At 43.5% G+C, this 14689-nt stretch overlaps 3 protein-coding genes and 1 non-coding gene across 5 annotated transcripts in view; all 4 read right to left on the reverse strand.

Annotated features, from left to right (window-relative positions):
• cadm3 (cell adhesion molecule 3) overlaps positions 1-1493 on the reverse strand; it is a 95939-nt gene extending 94446 nt beyond the window's left edge. Inside the window, exon 1 of one of the 2 annotated variants that reach the window (XM_030114799.1) lies at positions 1166-1493. The gene's annotated coding sequence lies outside the window, so the exon portion shown is untranslated. The remainder of the gene's footprint in view (positions 1-1165) is intronic. The other variant, XM_030114800.1, reaches the window with a different exon arrangement.
• A 1905-nt stretch (positions 1494-3398) lies between these two features.
• trnar-ucu (transfer RNA arginine (anticodon UCU)) lies at positions 3399-3472 on the reverse strand. The gene has a single exon. It is a non-coding gene; the product is annotated as a tRNA-Arg (tRNA).
• Positions 3473-5072: 1600 nt separating this feature from the next.
• Positions 5073-9437, reverse strand: sdhc (succinate dehydrogenase complex, subunit C, integral membrane protein). The gene is made up of 6 exons (XM_030114745.1): positions 9397-9437; positions 8210-8269; positions 7801-7902; positions 6642-6703; positions 5521-5684; positions 5073-5334 (listed from the first exon to the last, which is right to left on the reverse strand). Exons 1-6 carry the CDS (start codon positions 9411-9413, stop codon positions 5230-5232), a joined length of 510 nt encoding a protein of 169 aa, XP_029970605.1. The 5' UTR covers positions 9414-9437; the 3' UTR covers positions 5073-5229.
• A 3895-nt stretch (positions 9438-13332) lies between these two features.
• Positions 13333-14689, reverse strand: part of atp1a2a (ATPase Na+/K+ transporting subunit alpha 2a) — a 39209-nt gene continuing 37852 nt past the window's right edge. Inside the window, exon 24 of the mRNA XM_030115646.1 lies at positions 13333-13698. Within this exon, the coding sequence (XP_029971506.1) occupies positions 13670-13698 (29 nt within the window). The 3' untranslated portion in view covers positions 13333-13669. The remainder of the gene's footprint in view (positions 13699-14689) is intronic.

Consider the following 14689-nt stretch of genomic DNA (forward strand, 5'->3'; position numbering starts at 1 on the left):
AACTGGAGGAAAATGGGTGTTTTGGATTGGGCTCCAACTAACTCACGGCTAATTAAAAAAAAAAAAAAAAAAAGACAACGCAAAGGCGCGTTCACGCAGCTGGTCGCGAGAAACAGAGGGATAAAGGGGGCAAAAAAGCATGAAAGAGACAACAGCAGCGGAGAGATGCACCTGCCGCCCTCTGAGATTACACGGCGCGCTCCGCACAAGGCTGGATACAGACACACGTACACAACACACGCTCGATCCCTCTTCCTCTGTCACACACTCCTCTTCCTCTATTTCTTTTTTTTTTTCTTCCTCCCCTCTCTATCGGCTCAAAATAGCAGAAGCGTGCGCAGAGGTGAGTCGGTCCATCTGCGAAAGGCTCCCCCCCTTCATTGTCACCGCGGCTGTTGTGTTGCCTGCGGGACGGGCGTGCGGTTAGGGCGGGGACAGAGGGAGGGATGGAGGAGTGCTGGCGGAGGTGGAGGGCATGGCATGGGATGGGATGGGATGTGGAGACTGGGAGGGGTGTGTGTGTGCGTGTGTGTATTGTTGCTCCTGCCCTTCCTGTTGAGTGATGGCGAGAAATGAAAACAAAAACTAGAGCAAGTGCATCCATGGGAAATAACCCGGAGCGGGCCGGGCGCGATTCAACCCAAGTTCGGTGCGCTTTTTCTACTCCTCACGCGGAGAGTAATAATAGTAATGACGATGATGATGATATCGACAATTACTCCCCGAGACGCCGCGACGCACCGCGGCGATGCTCCCCCGTCACGGTGCGCTCTCGGAACAGACTCTCCCGCACTTGCGGAGCCGCTCGGAGCCGCTCGGGGCTGGCCGGACCAGGTTTGGACACTCCGCGGGGAGAGGAGGCGAGTTCCGGAGCGCGGAGCGCGGAGCGCGGGCAACCGCCGCCACAAAAAAAAAAAAAAAACGCAAATTCAGAGTCAAACACGCAGGGATTATACAGTCTCTCCCGGGCTGGCATAAGGGATTACACGCGCGCGCGCGCGCGCGGAGTGCGCACACAGACACATTCCTGGAGACGCAAAAAGCGTCAGCGGCACTGACAGGTGTCTCCAGTCCGCCCTGCACGGGCTGTAGAGCCTAACCCTGTGGAAAAGCACAAAGTGCAGCCGAGCATTGCGCACACGCACGCACGCACACACACACACACCGTTATATTCCGCCTCCGGAGTCGGGTTTGGTCTCCAGTAAGCTCTCCAGTGAGGTTCCCTCCTCTGATGCGCAGCAGCCTGCTGTCCGGATCCCTCTCCCAACGTGTTCCGATCGACTTTTTTCAAGAGGAGAAAAAAATATATATATATCCTTGTTCCTTTTGTTGACTCCTTGTTTTTCTTGCTTTTTTCCCCCTCCGCTCTCCCTCTTTCTCTCACTCTGTTTGTATCTCTATCTCTCCCCTTCTCTCTCTCTCTTTCTCTCTCTCTCTCTCTCTCTCCGAGGCTACCGTTCACTGCAGCAAAAACAGACTGTCTGAAAGACGAGAGGGAGGGGAGGGGACAGAGAGGGAGGGGTGGAGGGAGGGGGGGGGGGGGAGAGGGGGGGGGGGCATTTTAATACGATTTGGCCCGTACCACCGGGATAACAGGGCCAGAGCAGGGGCCTACTGGCTGAGAGCAACATGAAGAAGATGGAGCAGATAGAGAGAGGAGTGTGATCTTTCCACACCGAAAAATCACCATAATGGTCTTAAAATACTCCACAGTGAGCCGAGCCCATACTGACCTTATCTGGCTCTGAAGAATTCTATCAGACCATGTTTTCCTTTTTCTTTTTTCTTGCCATGATCGCTTTATCTGCTGAGGAGTCTCCTCACTGGCTTCGGTCAACACATCTCAGACAGTAGGAGGTCAGCGGGAGCTGATTGTCACGCTTCTCAGCCTCTTATCGTTGATGTTATGGAGCCATTACTCCTATCTCACAGATAGGCCCACTACTATTTCCCGTAGGCTTGATAATTTGCAGTAATGATGTTACTGAGTGCCTGGCCTCGTGGAGTTGTGGGACTTCTCTCTTTCAGTCATATTCTCGGAATACTGCTCGCCTGCACATTTAACGCTGACTTTATTGTCACTTTTTATCACTTCAAAATTTGTATAATACCCCATAATGTCTGAACATCGTAATGTTTATAGGGTATCCCGGAGGAATGGGCAGCTTTGCATATGTCTATAAACTCCATCAGAGGGGAGTCCTTGTAGTTCTGACGTTTCGTGCGTCAGGCGCTTTTGGAGATCTGAGCGAGAGAGGGGGAGAGGGAGAGAGAGAGAGAGAGAGAGAGAGAGAGAGAGAGAGGAGGGGGGGTGATCAACTTGCCAGAGAGGATTAAGGATTAGTTTTACTGGCGGATTAGGTCTGTGTGTGGGGAGGCATGATGGGGTTAAACATGGATGGCGGCGGTCGCACGACAATCCGTGGCGGTGGCGACAAAACTGGGAAAACCCCCAAGGTGGGCCTGGAGGGGCTGCAAAGCAGTAAAAGCCATGGGGAGCCAGGAGAGGTGGCGGGAGTCATGGTGTTGGAGAGATCTTCAAGCGAGCAGCTGCTTTCCACACTCACTGAATAAACACATCAACATGCGCGAGGATCCAGAGTTTGCATAATGTATGGCTTTGGAAACCACCTTGAGGGGTCCTTGAAAGGACTCCAGAAAGGCCCACACCCTGATTTCACTCAACCGGAAAGAGTACTGTCCTTACTCTCCACATTGTATTTACAGTTCATGACCGAGAATCCAAAAATCTTGAGACGGCAGTATTCCCTGGCACCATGACTCATTTATTTTCAAGGGAAACCTGAGTCTTTATCTCTCTCCGTCTCTAAAGCGAATGGGAGAGTGAAGACGCAGCATCTGGCATCATTAAACACTTGTTATGAGGAAGGAAAAGGCTTTAAATGTTTGTTTGCTGGCGCTGCGTTAGAAAAGCTTTTGCTCTGGTTCAAATGAGAGGACAGCCCCAGGTGCTGAAACCGTCCCCCTCTCCCTGTCTCCCCGGCGCCCTGATGTCCTGCGGTGTCGGTATACGAGGACTGTGCAGGACCGGAACCTAGGAGGGCACGGCCCGGGTCGTCTTAACCGAGCTTGCATTGCTGTAAAGTGCCACGCCAGAGTTTGGTTTCAGTGGTTTGAGGCTGTTTGCCCGTTTGCAATCTGCATATGAAAGCAGTGACCTTTGCACATCATCCCTGTGAAATTTCCATGCAGAAATACAGCGACTGGACCTTTGCAAAATCTCCACAACTCAGCTAGTATTCTGTCTTTCCACACCCATGGTGTACTGAACCGTCGTGCCTTTGCATAAAGCAGCCTTGCAGAACACAGAGGTTATAAAACACAATGCATGCTCGTATCTCTGATCATCCAAAAAGCCTTTTTAAACACACAGCATCATCTCTGCCGGGACTCGAACCCGGAGCCTCTGGATTAGAAGTCCAGCGCGCTATTCCATTGCGCCACAGAGACGTAGGCACATTTTTTTCCGATCAAAACCGGGTTTATGCTCCCCCCCTCCCTCCCAGTCTGCGCTGCATCCTCTCCATCCCTCAGCATCAGCACCGCAGCCCGCGGATGTTCCCGCGCCGGCCGGTAGGGGGTGCTGCCGCCGCGCACTCATTACCATCTTAATGCCTCATCCGGACGGCTGGAGCGCCTCTCTCCATCCCCGCTGCTTTCATGCTGGAGATCTCGTCAAAACGCCATAATGGCAGTGTTATTGGGAGTAAAAACTAAAAAAAATAAAAAATGAAACTTGGTACATTACAAATGCATCATCGGCGATGAGGGAAAGCGCTCCTTGGAGGGGAATAAACAACCCATGTTTTCATTAGGTTGCTTCACTTTGAGTTTTACTCAATAAAGGGGGGAAAAAACAACTCGGTGGGGTTTAGTCTGAAGAGGCTAAAGGCAAATTCTGTCTCAAAACCCCGCCGAGCTTGACCAATTTCCTTGTCTATCACAATTTAAAATTGCGGTGATTGATCTCAGGTGGAAATGTGCCTGCAGCACGGATTAGAGCGAGTGCAGGAAATCATCTACATACACAACCAGACCTGGACCCGCGCAGCCTGCACAGAGGGGCTCTGCTGACGCTACCGTAATAATTCTTTTTGAGCTGACAACCGTTAAATATATTTGTCCAGTAACAGGCTCTGAGGGGAATAATACAGGATCAAAACCATTAAATTACCTTTTGAGGTTTACCAACACTGACAGCGTAGAAACTGCGCTTTGTAACCTTCACAAGCAATGTTTGATACCGTGTGTGGGTCATAAATACATTTCCTCACCAGCAAGCCGTAATGACATCCGAGTTGACAGCCAGTTTTCCTTTGAGCCTCCTGTATAAATTGATAAAGCAGTTTTGTTCGAGGTAAACAGATTCCTCAACATCCAAGTTTAGTCAATCCGAACTGACGCGTTCAGAGAAGCAGTGTGTGACCATTCGCTGCTGCCGCTCCGATGTGTATCCTCCTCATGTGCGCGCTGATCTTACATTACATCGCTGCTTGCTTTTATTCACACTGCGGGACAGAAGCGAAGCTCCGGCGCAGGTTCAGTGGGAGGTAAGGCCCGAGGCAGCCTGCTGGTGAGGATCCTGTTCACATGCTTCATCCAGCCACCGCTGGCTCTGCTGCTGCCTCTCCACATGGCAGCCCAGCTCTTTCCCCACCCGTGTTAAAAATGCATCATGAGCACCAGCGGCCTGGAGAAGGTAAAATATGAATGACGGCCTTACGGCGGGGCTTTCTGGATCCAGAAGCGGGAACCAGCAGCGGCCCGTGCCGGTCTGACAATGGATGAACGCTTAAAGCAGGGGAAAGTGATTCATGTATCTGACGTCACGGCGTCATTAGACAAATTACATAAGGAGAGAACATGTAGGACGGGTCTAATTTTGGCTGCTGGTTGTTTGTTCACAGCAAGAACAAGTGTGTGATAATCTGGGTCACATTTGCATGCACTTTGCACTCTGCTGCATTTGATGACCCCAAAGCTTTCCAGAGTATAATTAATTCCAAGGGACCGAAAAAAAGAAAAAAAAAAAAAATCACAACATAATTTCTGGGTACAGCATAATATAATCCTTTATTTAATACTTTGATGAAATGAGGCCTGCAGTCAGCCAGAACAGAACATATACACAAAACTCCCACAGGGCATCCAGTCTCCATCCTCTCCTCTTCCTCTCCTCCTCCTCCTCGTCACTTCTCGTCCTGAGCTCAGAGCATTGCCACGGCGATGGAGGTGATGATGGAGAGGGTGATCACTAAGTAACCGGTGCGGTACACCTCTGGAATTTTGAAGCCTTTGCCGATATCCCACCACTGATGGAATAATAAAAAAACGAAACAAAAAAGGAGCAGAGAGAGTTTATGAACGTGAGCAAATGTTTCCCGTTTGAACTCAGGAAAAAGAGAAACTGCACGGGGGCAGGTTTTAACCCAGCTCAAAAAAAACAAAACTAAATAATGCTTCTTAATCTGGAGGAGAGCGACTCAAGTGATTCTCACCAAGTGGCGGACGCCGTTGTAGGTGTGGTAGGATACGGGGAAAGCGATGCCGAACTTGGCCAGCCCGATGAGATAGGGTCCGACGGACAGAGAGTGGATCAGGTCCAGGTAATGGGGGTAGCTTCCGGGCAAAACCAGCGCTGCCACAGCAAACGCCGAGATAGCTGCACATAGACAGATTTTAAGTTTTAAAGATGAAATCAGCGTGCGAGTGAATTCTGCAGAAGTTTTTCTTATAGGTTATAAATCTGAATGCATGTCTGCATGGACCGTGACGACGTTACACCCCCACCCCCAACGCCTCTCCCTGTTATGCAAGCAGCTTTTTTTTCCCCCTACTGAGTAAATTAAATGAAGGCTAAACAATGGCTCTCCATCAAACGAACTGCTCATTGGCTGCATATTACAATGCACTGGACACAATGACTAACTCCGAGCGTCTATTTTTATATAGCCTCAATGATCAAAAAGAAGAGAGGAATTCCCTGGGATCTCCATCGGGACGAACTTTTATGCACCAACATATAAACAGAAGATGTGAGATAACGTACACAGAGGAGAAACAAACAATGAATCTCATCTGAGGAAGGAAAAGAAACAACTTGGGAGTTGATTTTAGTGAACTGCCTACAAAGAAGCGAGGAATGTGGAAGATTCATCCATCAAACGCTGAATAAAACCTGCAGGTTGGTCCAGCCGCTGAACCCACCGAAGCCATTAACATGTAAACACAACCGGACTCGGCTCTCACGGCATGTTTCACCAAGGTCGGCAGCGCTGACATGCAATATCACAGCGACACGGGTTCAACCCTTTATAACACCACACCGATGACTAAAAGCCATTAGCCCTCCAGTATTACACTTCATTTTCACATGCAAGGCTTGAACTGTATTGAACAACCTCTGTTTTGTAATTCCAGTAAACGCTCTCAGCACAAATCAATAGTGATGGACTAAAATGCCCTGAGGAGATTTTCAGGCTCAATCAAAAGCTGACAGAGGCTTCCTTTTGTTGATGGAATAATGAGAGAGGGTACACACGTTTTTTGTTTTTTTTTTTGGAGAGCCACTTCTTTTTTTAAGTAATTTCAAAGTAGAGGAACCAAACAAAAGTAATACCTCCGCTGAGCCCCACTCCTGTTCCTCTGTGTGTGATGGACATCATCATGGGAACAGACCACCTGGAATTACAAAAAGGACGCATTATATTTACAGTCAGTGCAGATGAACCCGGCTGTAAAAACATTACAACAGAGATCAAACAATGAGCAGAGAATATGTGACGGAAACATCCGTATTTTCACAAAAAGCAAAGACTTGCAACACAAAGACGCTACAGTCTGCCAATAACAATGACGCCTTCTGCTACAAAACACAGTGAAATGTCAATGAAAATTCTCCCAAAGCTGCTGTGCAATGCGTGTTTTTACAAATTCTCAATGACAGCTTAGCTTTGAGGCTAATGCTAGGCAGATGAGAGTCATATCGCCATCTATTGTTGGGGAGGTCACATCATTTTCACAATACATCAAATGCACTCCAGTGAGGAATACTTCAAATATGTTTAAGATGTAAATGTAATAAGGATTTGAGTGTAACTACAACGAGCTTCATGTGGATGAGGCTGTGACTGACCAGTCGTCTCACAGCCACACTCTGCTTTTTAAATTCGAGCTGCACTGCAAACAGACCTGCAAGGCAACACTGCAAGCTGTGGGATGAATTTATTGCATTTCTGTAATAAATTAGGCTAATGCTCTCGTACAGAGTTCGTTAAAAATGGCAAATGAGTGATATTTAATTCACTAGACCACAGATGGTAGAAACAACAAATGGCTTGGAATGTCAGTGTCAGAGAATAAGTGCGAACAGAGCGGTCCCAGATGACAGAGAAATGATGCATAAAATCTAAGCCAGGCAGGCATCTCGGCGTGAATCTACAAGACACTTTTTTTTTTTTTTTACAGCAGGTTTTAGGATTCTAATAGCTGCCTGACATATCAAGGTGCTTATTGCAGTAAATCTCTGGTAATGGTGGCTTGCCCTGCTGTTTTATTAGCATGAAAACTGAAAACCCTGCAAAATCTGAGAGCTGACTAAAACAGCAATATTTTTTCAGCAGGGAAGATGTGCTGCAGTAGATTTGTGGTTTCTTGCAAACATAATGCAGAAAGTGTGAATCTCATAACATATTACATCTGTATCGAGTCGTTTCTGTTGCTCACGTTGTCCGATAAAAAAGATAAAAACTCCACACTGCTTGACCTACAATACTTACTGGTAGATGGTGATATGGGGAGACATAGGCCGGTTTAGTCTGGCATTTTTGGCCCAAAATTTGTTCATTTCATCCTTCGCTGTGGTTCCCATTGGTGCAGCACTGCAGAGGACAGAAAGGAAGATTTACACAGAATATTACACAGACCTCAGCTGAAATATGAGTAAATTCTCTCTGAGGGGAGGGCAGTGGTGAAGTCAACCCTTTAAATCTCACAGCTACCTCAAGGAAAACCTTTGATCCCCCACCTGCCGACCGCCCACCAGCCAATTGCCCCTAGTATGTGTAGCTAAGATTAACTTTGGTTACATGCACACAGAATTTCTACATGTGGATTAATAAAGCATCTTACAAAGAACAGTAGTGAACCTATACACACACACACACACACTCCGAAAACAAAACTCACTGTCTGAAGAGGCCACTGAACTGTGGTCTGGAGAGACAGACACCCTGACGGGCCAACGTTCTGAAGAGAAACGAGAGAAAGGTCTTGTTAGTTTCACACCTCAGTTTGTTATGAGGACCTTGTGTCTGCAATCAAATAGTGTTGAGGACAGTTGGAGTTATATTTAATGACAGTATAGAGCTGTATTAAAAGAAAAGTAACAATGCAAATGAAGAAAAGACATTCAATATTCCACTACAGCAACACATCCTAATTCAAAAAGGAGACATCAGATTGCAGCTGTAATGGCTGGATCATTACCTGAACATTCGAGAAAAACATACAGTGAAATATAGGAGAATGACCCATCCGATTCCTTATTAAGTGATACTTGTAAAATCTAACTTGATAACGAAGGGAAAATCTTTAATGTGGATACGTTGCACTAGAAGAAAGTTTAATCATTTCACTTATAAAAACTCAATAATCACTAATAACAGCCGATGTTATGATAATCTTAGATCACAACATTTTATTGATTTAACAAAAGAAAATCTCAGTACACACCCAGATTGCTTCCTAAATCCAACTGTGAATTATAGCATCACATTAAAATAATGGTTTGTAAGGAAAAAAATACTGCAGTAATCCGCTCAATACAGTATTTCGAGATCCTAAATTAGCCTAATTGAAGACAAAAACGTCAAATGGCAACGATCTGATTAATGAGATCTAAAGAGAAGTAACCTTTCATACAGCAAAAAAGATATGAAGCGACTGATCTTGATTCAATTTGTTCGCAAAACACATTACATGTCAATAAAAAGACAAAAGCTCGACAACCTAGGTAGATAAACAACAATTCAGAGCACTAAAACGCGCACATTAACAACCAGTAGAAACTAATCACACATGCATACATAGAGTATAACTGTAAATTCAACAGTAGATGTCGGTTACTCGTGTCGGAAAGTCTCAAAGTCCATCTTTTATCAGCTTTAAAATGCACATAGGCGCACCTAGCGTTAGCCCGCTAGCTAAGAGCGGTGTCGTAACCTATTCAAACAAAACAAAACCGAACAAAGGCTGAACTCAGGCAGCAAGTCTCCTGCTATAACTTAATCCCAAACACTCCCACATGACTTCATGAGTCCATAAAACGACATAAAACTGCATTTCCAGTGTTTACGTAGTCGTGATATACTGACCTTAAGAGCAGCGCCATGTTGGATTGGCAGTGAGCGGAAGTGACGTCAGCGGATGTTATTCCTCAGAGGCGCTTTAAGGTCACGTCGAGGTGAAAATAACTGAAGGCTGTTTTTTTGAGCTCATCTTTTACATCTTAGTTAGTGTTTTGTAGTTTAAGTTACGTTTTACATCAATAAATAAATAACATCTGAATGCAATGAAGTCAGCAAAAACTGTTGTTCCCATCAACTTTGATAAAAAAGTAACTCATTGTAATATTAGAATTGATATTCATAAAATAAGCAGTCAATATGATATTATTTAATGGATGGTGAGACCAGAGTGTATTTTTAGCCTTCAAAATACTCTGTTGTCAATCACACCATCACATGTCCTGTATCAAAACGAGTGATTGTCAGCTTTGGGAACCCCAGAACTGAGATTTTCTGTATTGTAGCCCAGACTATTGAAACCATTTTAACAAATAATTGAGGTAAATGCAGGCAGTCTTTGTGGACAAAAAGGTTACAGCACTGGTTCTTATATCCATCCATCCATGAAGCCATCTTTTTTTTTCTTTTCAATTGCTAACAAGCATTGGTCAAAACTGAAGTCACATGTTCAAACTCTCAAGGTACCTTGTCTGCATTTCCATCATGCATCTCAGCTAAACAGTGAAACTCACTAGCAAAATCCTTCATACATGTCTCAAAATAAACTCATTCAACCACAACACCAGTGAATAGTCTCACTTTGGAAGCAAACTCTGTCACTCTGAGCACACTGAACTACAAAATACCAACAAGAGAGAGAGCATTACATAAAATACATTTTAATCTTTCAAATATGAATGATTTCTTTTTAGATAAGTTGGTAGTTATTATAAAATAAGAACATTGCACATTGACATTTCTAAATATTCCAACAAGAAGGGATGAGGACTGCAGCAATTTACTTCAAGAACATTTATTTCCTCTGTGCCTTTGCATAGGTGCTTTGGAACTGACAAAAAATAAAAAGTTTACTGTAAACAAAAGAAATTGTGAGTCTCAGAATTCAGGGGGCAGAATAGAAATCAAAAACTCAAAAACAAACAACACATGTATAATGTATCATTTACACCCTGTTGTGTGCATCTAGACATGTATCCATCCACATCACATCTTACTAAGTCTTCTCTGGAGATGCTATATATGGGTGGAGCCTTTGAGTGTGTGATCCACTGATCCACCTCTGCGCCAGGAGAAACATCTCTACTCCCAGCGTTCACTGCATCCAGTCAGGAGAGCTGGTTGTGTGGAGAGTGATCATAAACCTTCCGCAGCCATACTGAAAAAACATCTTCACTGGGGTTTAAGAAGGACGAGTTATGGAGGTAAAAACAGCACAGACATCCTGAGATGCTCAATGAACCATGTAGTCACTGCAGCAGAGTGGTGGAATGACACATTCTCCCACACAACAATTGTTGTATTTCTTGCATAATTTCTTAAAATATTTTTTGGTTGTCAATATTTTCTACAGAATGTTCTATAGATTCCAATGTGGCTGAAGCAGAAATTCATCATGTTTTCATTTCCCCATCATTCTGTTTTGATTATGTTTTTTTTAACAATTTTGAACAAAGTGTTGAAAAATATGCTGTAAAAGCCTCGTGTTTTGCAGGTGGCGAACTGGTAACTGAGAAAAGCGATGGAAAGTGAGTCACAGTTTGGTCCACATGGACTTGTGTTTTGCAGGCTGTGTTAAGAGTTTTGAACATGTGACTTCAGTTTTGACCCATGCACGTTAACAATCGTTATTAGACTGACCAACCTATCTATGACTGACGGTGTGGTTGTGTGTGTTCTGCTGTACCATGTGGACTACTGGTGGGAGGGACGGGCTTTCTTTTTCATCTTGTTTCATGTTTTAAATGCTGTTAAGCACTTTGCGTCGTTTGTTTTTATAATCTGAAAATTGCAATACAAATAAAGTTTGACTGAATGATTGATTATATTTTAGGGTGTCACTGTACTGCTGTCAACTGTCAAAATGAGTCAGTTTTGAAGCAGACCACTAATTAAAATAGATCAGTGCGTAAACTGCAGTAGTTTTCATTATAGATGGTTCAGACTGGGCAGTTCAGTTCAGAAGATGTTGGAGTGGTTTGTTTTTTTTCCTTACCCAGAAGATGGTTTAATAATTAAATTTTTACAAAGATTACTTCATTTACTCTGCCAGAATGGTTAAAATCCTTTTTTTTTTAACTAAAAAAAATCCTAATAACATTTTGAGTTCGTGAAGTGTATTGAGTTCAGTTTGTGACACGGTGGCACAGGTAGCCTTCACTAAATAAAAAAAAAAATCCATCCATCCATCATGAACAATGTTTGTCAGCATAGAAACAGTTCACAAATACAATTCCCTCATATTTTAGGTTCCAGTGTAAATTATTTTGTGAATGAGAAAACATGTAAAAACCTGGTTCGAGCAAATGCAAAATGCAATACATGCAAATTACTGGTGGAGGGACATCTATTTTTAACACAGAAACAGGATGTCTCGACATTCTCCTAATACTGATTTCACAGATCCCTTTGAAATTCTTCGTCTTGTGTCGTCAGGACTGCTTCAAGTTTTCATTGTTACTGTTAACGGTCATCTGCCGTACCAAGAAATGAGCTCTTTTGAAGTACAGATATCTGTTACCACACACACACACACACACACACACACACACACACACACACACACACACACACAGAATGAATCCACACGGAGGTAAATGCAGACAGAAACCTGGTAGTAAGGTTAATGATGCCCAGGAGCAGCCCTCGGCTCGGCTCCCAATCGCCCGGTCTGGTATTAAAGTACAGAACTCACAGGGCTCAAAGTTACCAAGGCTTAGGTTGGTCGAATGAGAGCTGAAATTTCTTTCTAATTAATTTTAAGGACAGTTTTGACATTGCCTTTGACTTTAGATCTGAAGATGTTGAGGAACAAATTGCTTTCACGAAGATATTTGAGCAACAGCAAGTCAATTACATCGTGACACTTATTCGAAAAGAGGACATATAAAATGAGTAATGAGGTTTGGTCACCTTAATAACATACAAGAGAGAGGCAAAGTATGGGGAAAACATTGTAAAACTGTATGAATGTATTTTAGTTCAGAAAAAAAATCCACTGTGAACTATCCAATTACTTTCTGCAGATTTTTCTAAATTAGGGAAACAGAAGGTTCTCACATCTGAATGAGCAAAGAAAGGTCATCAAATCAATAGATCTATATTCTACAAAAACAGTATAGCTAAATGACAACCGAATAATCTCCATCAAAAACCAGTAGTTAAATCTGCATTGTCTGGATTACAGTGCTGCGTCGTGGTGAAATGGTTAATATTCATCCCTGGATTATTGAGTATATCCTTGGTTTGAGGCTCCAGTTCAGGGGTCTTTTGGTGGAGTTTACATGTTTTCAATCTGTGTACATGGGTTTTCTCGGGGTACTGAGTTCCACTCATAGTCCCAAAATAAAAAAAGAAGGTACAGAAGATGAATGCGTCTCAAATGACAGTTTATAATTTCATCGTCCGTATTGTGTATATGGCCAATATTAGTATTTAAATGGAGCTTTAACATGTGATAAACAGTCAGTGTTTTCTTTTGCTGGTTTCTTGTTCACAAAGCCAGATCAGCGTTCAGGTTGAAGCCAGTCAAAGAAACTAAATCGAAGTTAATACAACTCAAAATGCCTGGAAACTTGGAATAATTTCCAAATGATGCACAGCCTCGAATTCGCTGCATGTGGTCATAGATCTGGTTATTTCACATTGGAACTGACACAAAGTTTTTGTATTCTTTCTAGGTTTTAGCTGAAACTCTCAACAAGCACGACTAATAAGCTACAATAGCCACAAGCAATGATACTGAGCACACAATCAAAGACTGGAAATGAAATCAATAGCCAGCAGGACTTTGGGACATATTTTATTTGGTAATTTTGCACAATATGAACAACATTTTGGTATTATAGCTGGAACACACCGCAGTACGCGGCTGTGGTGTGAGTTTATGCGAGGCACAAAAGGTGTACGTTCTGCTGGAAATGTTTTCTGACGAAATGAAAAGGAGAAAAACTCAAAGCACAATCAGAAGCCTATTTTCAGCAGGACTTCTTATGATAATCAGATTTGTGAACTGATCCATGCAATATTACAGCAGACAGACACACACAGTCTTACCCTCACAAACACACAAGTCGGCTGGCACGCGGAAGGACACACAACTCAAATTGACATTCTCTGAATGTTAATAATACGTCTCCCGCTCCACCCAACCTGGAAGAGATGAGAAGAGAGGCAGAAAGAGAAAGGAGGAAAGGTGTCAGAGACCAAAGTGACAGGCGAGCACTTTTCATAATATCCTTTTGTACCTCTCTATTTGTATTCATGCCGTTGCCTTTGTCTCTGTACATTTCCAAATGAATCCCCCTTATAACTCCGAGACTCCGATCAGCAGCCCGTGACACACAGATTAACAGAAATGATTAACTGTCACGATAAATTGTATTTGCCTCCCAATGTCTTGCCCCTCATCAGCTGAAACGCTGTGGCAGCGAGCAGATTTTGAGCCGTTGTCGAGTGTCCGTATCGCGTGTTTGATCTTCAGGGCGGATCTCGAGAGTCTTCATCAGCCTGCTTTAATTTCCTTTTTAATCATTTGCAACGGGCTTCTCTTCTTGTTGGACAGGTATCTCCTGTTTCCTGCACTCAATGTTAGGATGCAAGGACCAGCCACAACATTAAAACCAATGACGGGTAAAGCGAGTTGAGCTGATTAAACCGATCAGATGAAGGAAGCTGAAAAAGTGGCTCGAGGAAAGACGAAGGATGAACCGGCACGACGAGCTTCCGTCGTGGAAGTGACGGCAGGTCCGTCTGGACGTAGATACATGACAAGCAGACTAATGTAGCATGTAGCGTGTGATTATTACTGCGACTGATTGGTGTGTGTTTAATAGTTGGAAAGAAATTTAAAAAAAAAGAAATCTGATTCCTGCATTTTAATTACTTCACTCTGAACACGGATCCATTGGATATTGGATACATTTACCATTCTGTTCTAAATGATCAGTATTTTTTCCTTCCTCCATCTCCTAAAAACATATTTTGTAAAATTGGATGTACTATATTTGAAAAGAAATGACAAAGAACTGTGATTGAAATCTGGACCACATGCAGACTAATTATCAGCCTGAATTGGATTTCAGTGGAGGTTTGATTTTCGCCATCGGATGTTTTCATGTTTATAAACTGCCCCATTTATTAA

Source organism: Salarias fasciatus, chromosome 18 (assembly GCF_902148845.1).
Source record: "Salarias fasciatus chromosome 18, fSalaFa1.1, whole genome shotgun sequence".
In the NCBI taxonomy this organism is placed as follows: Eukaryota; Metazoa; Chordata; class Actinopteri; order Blenniiformes; family Blenniidae; genus Salarias; species Salarias fasciatus.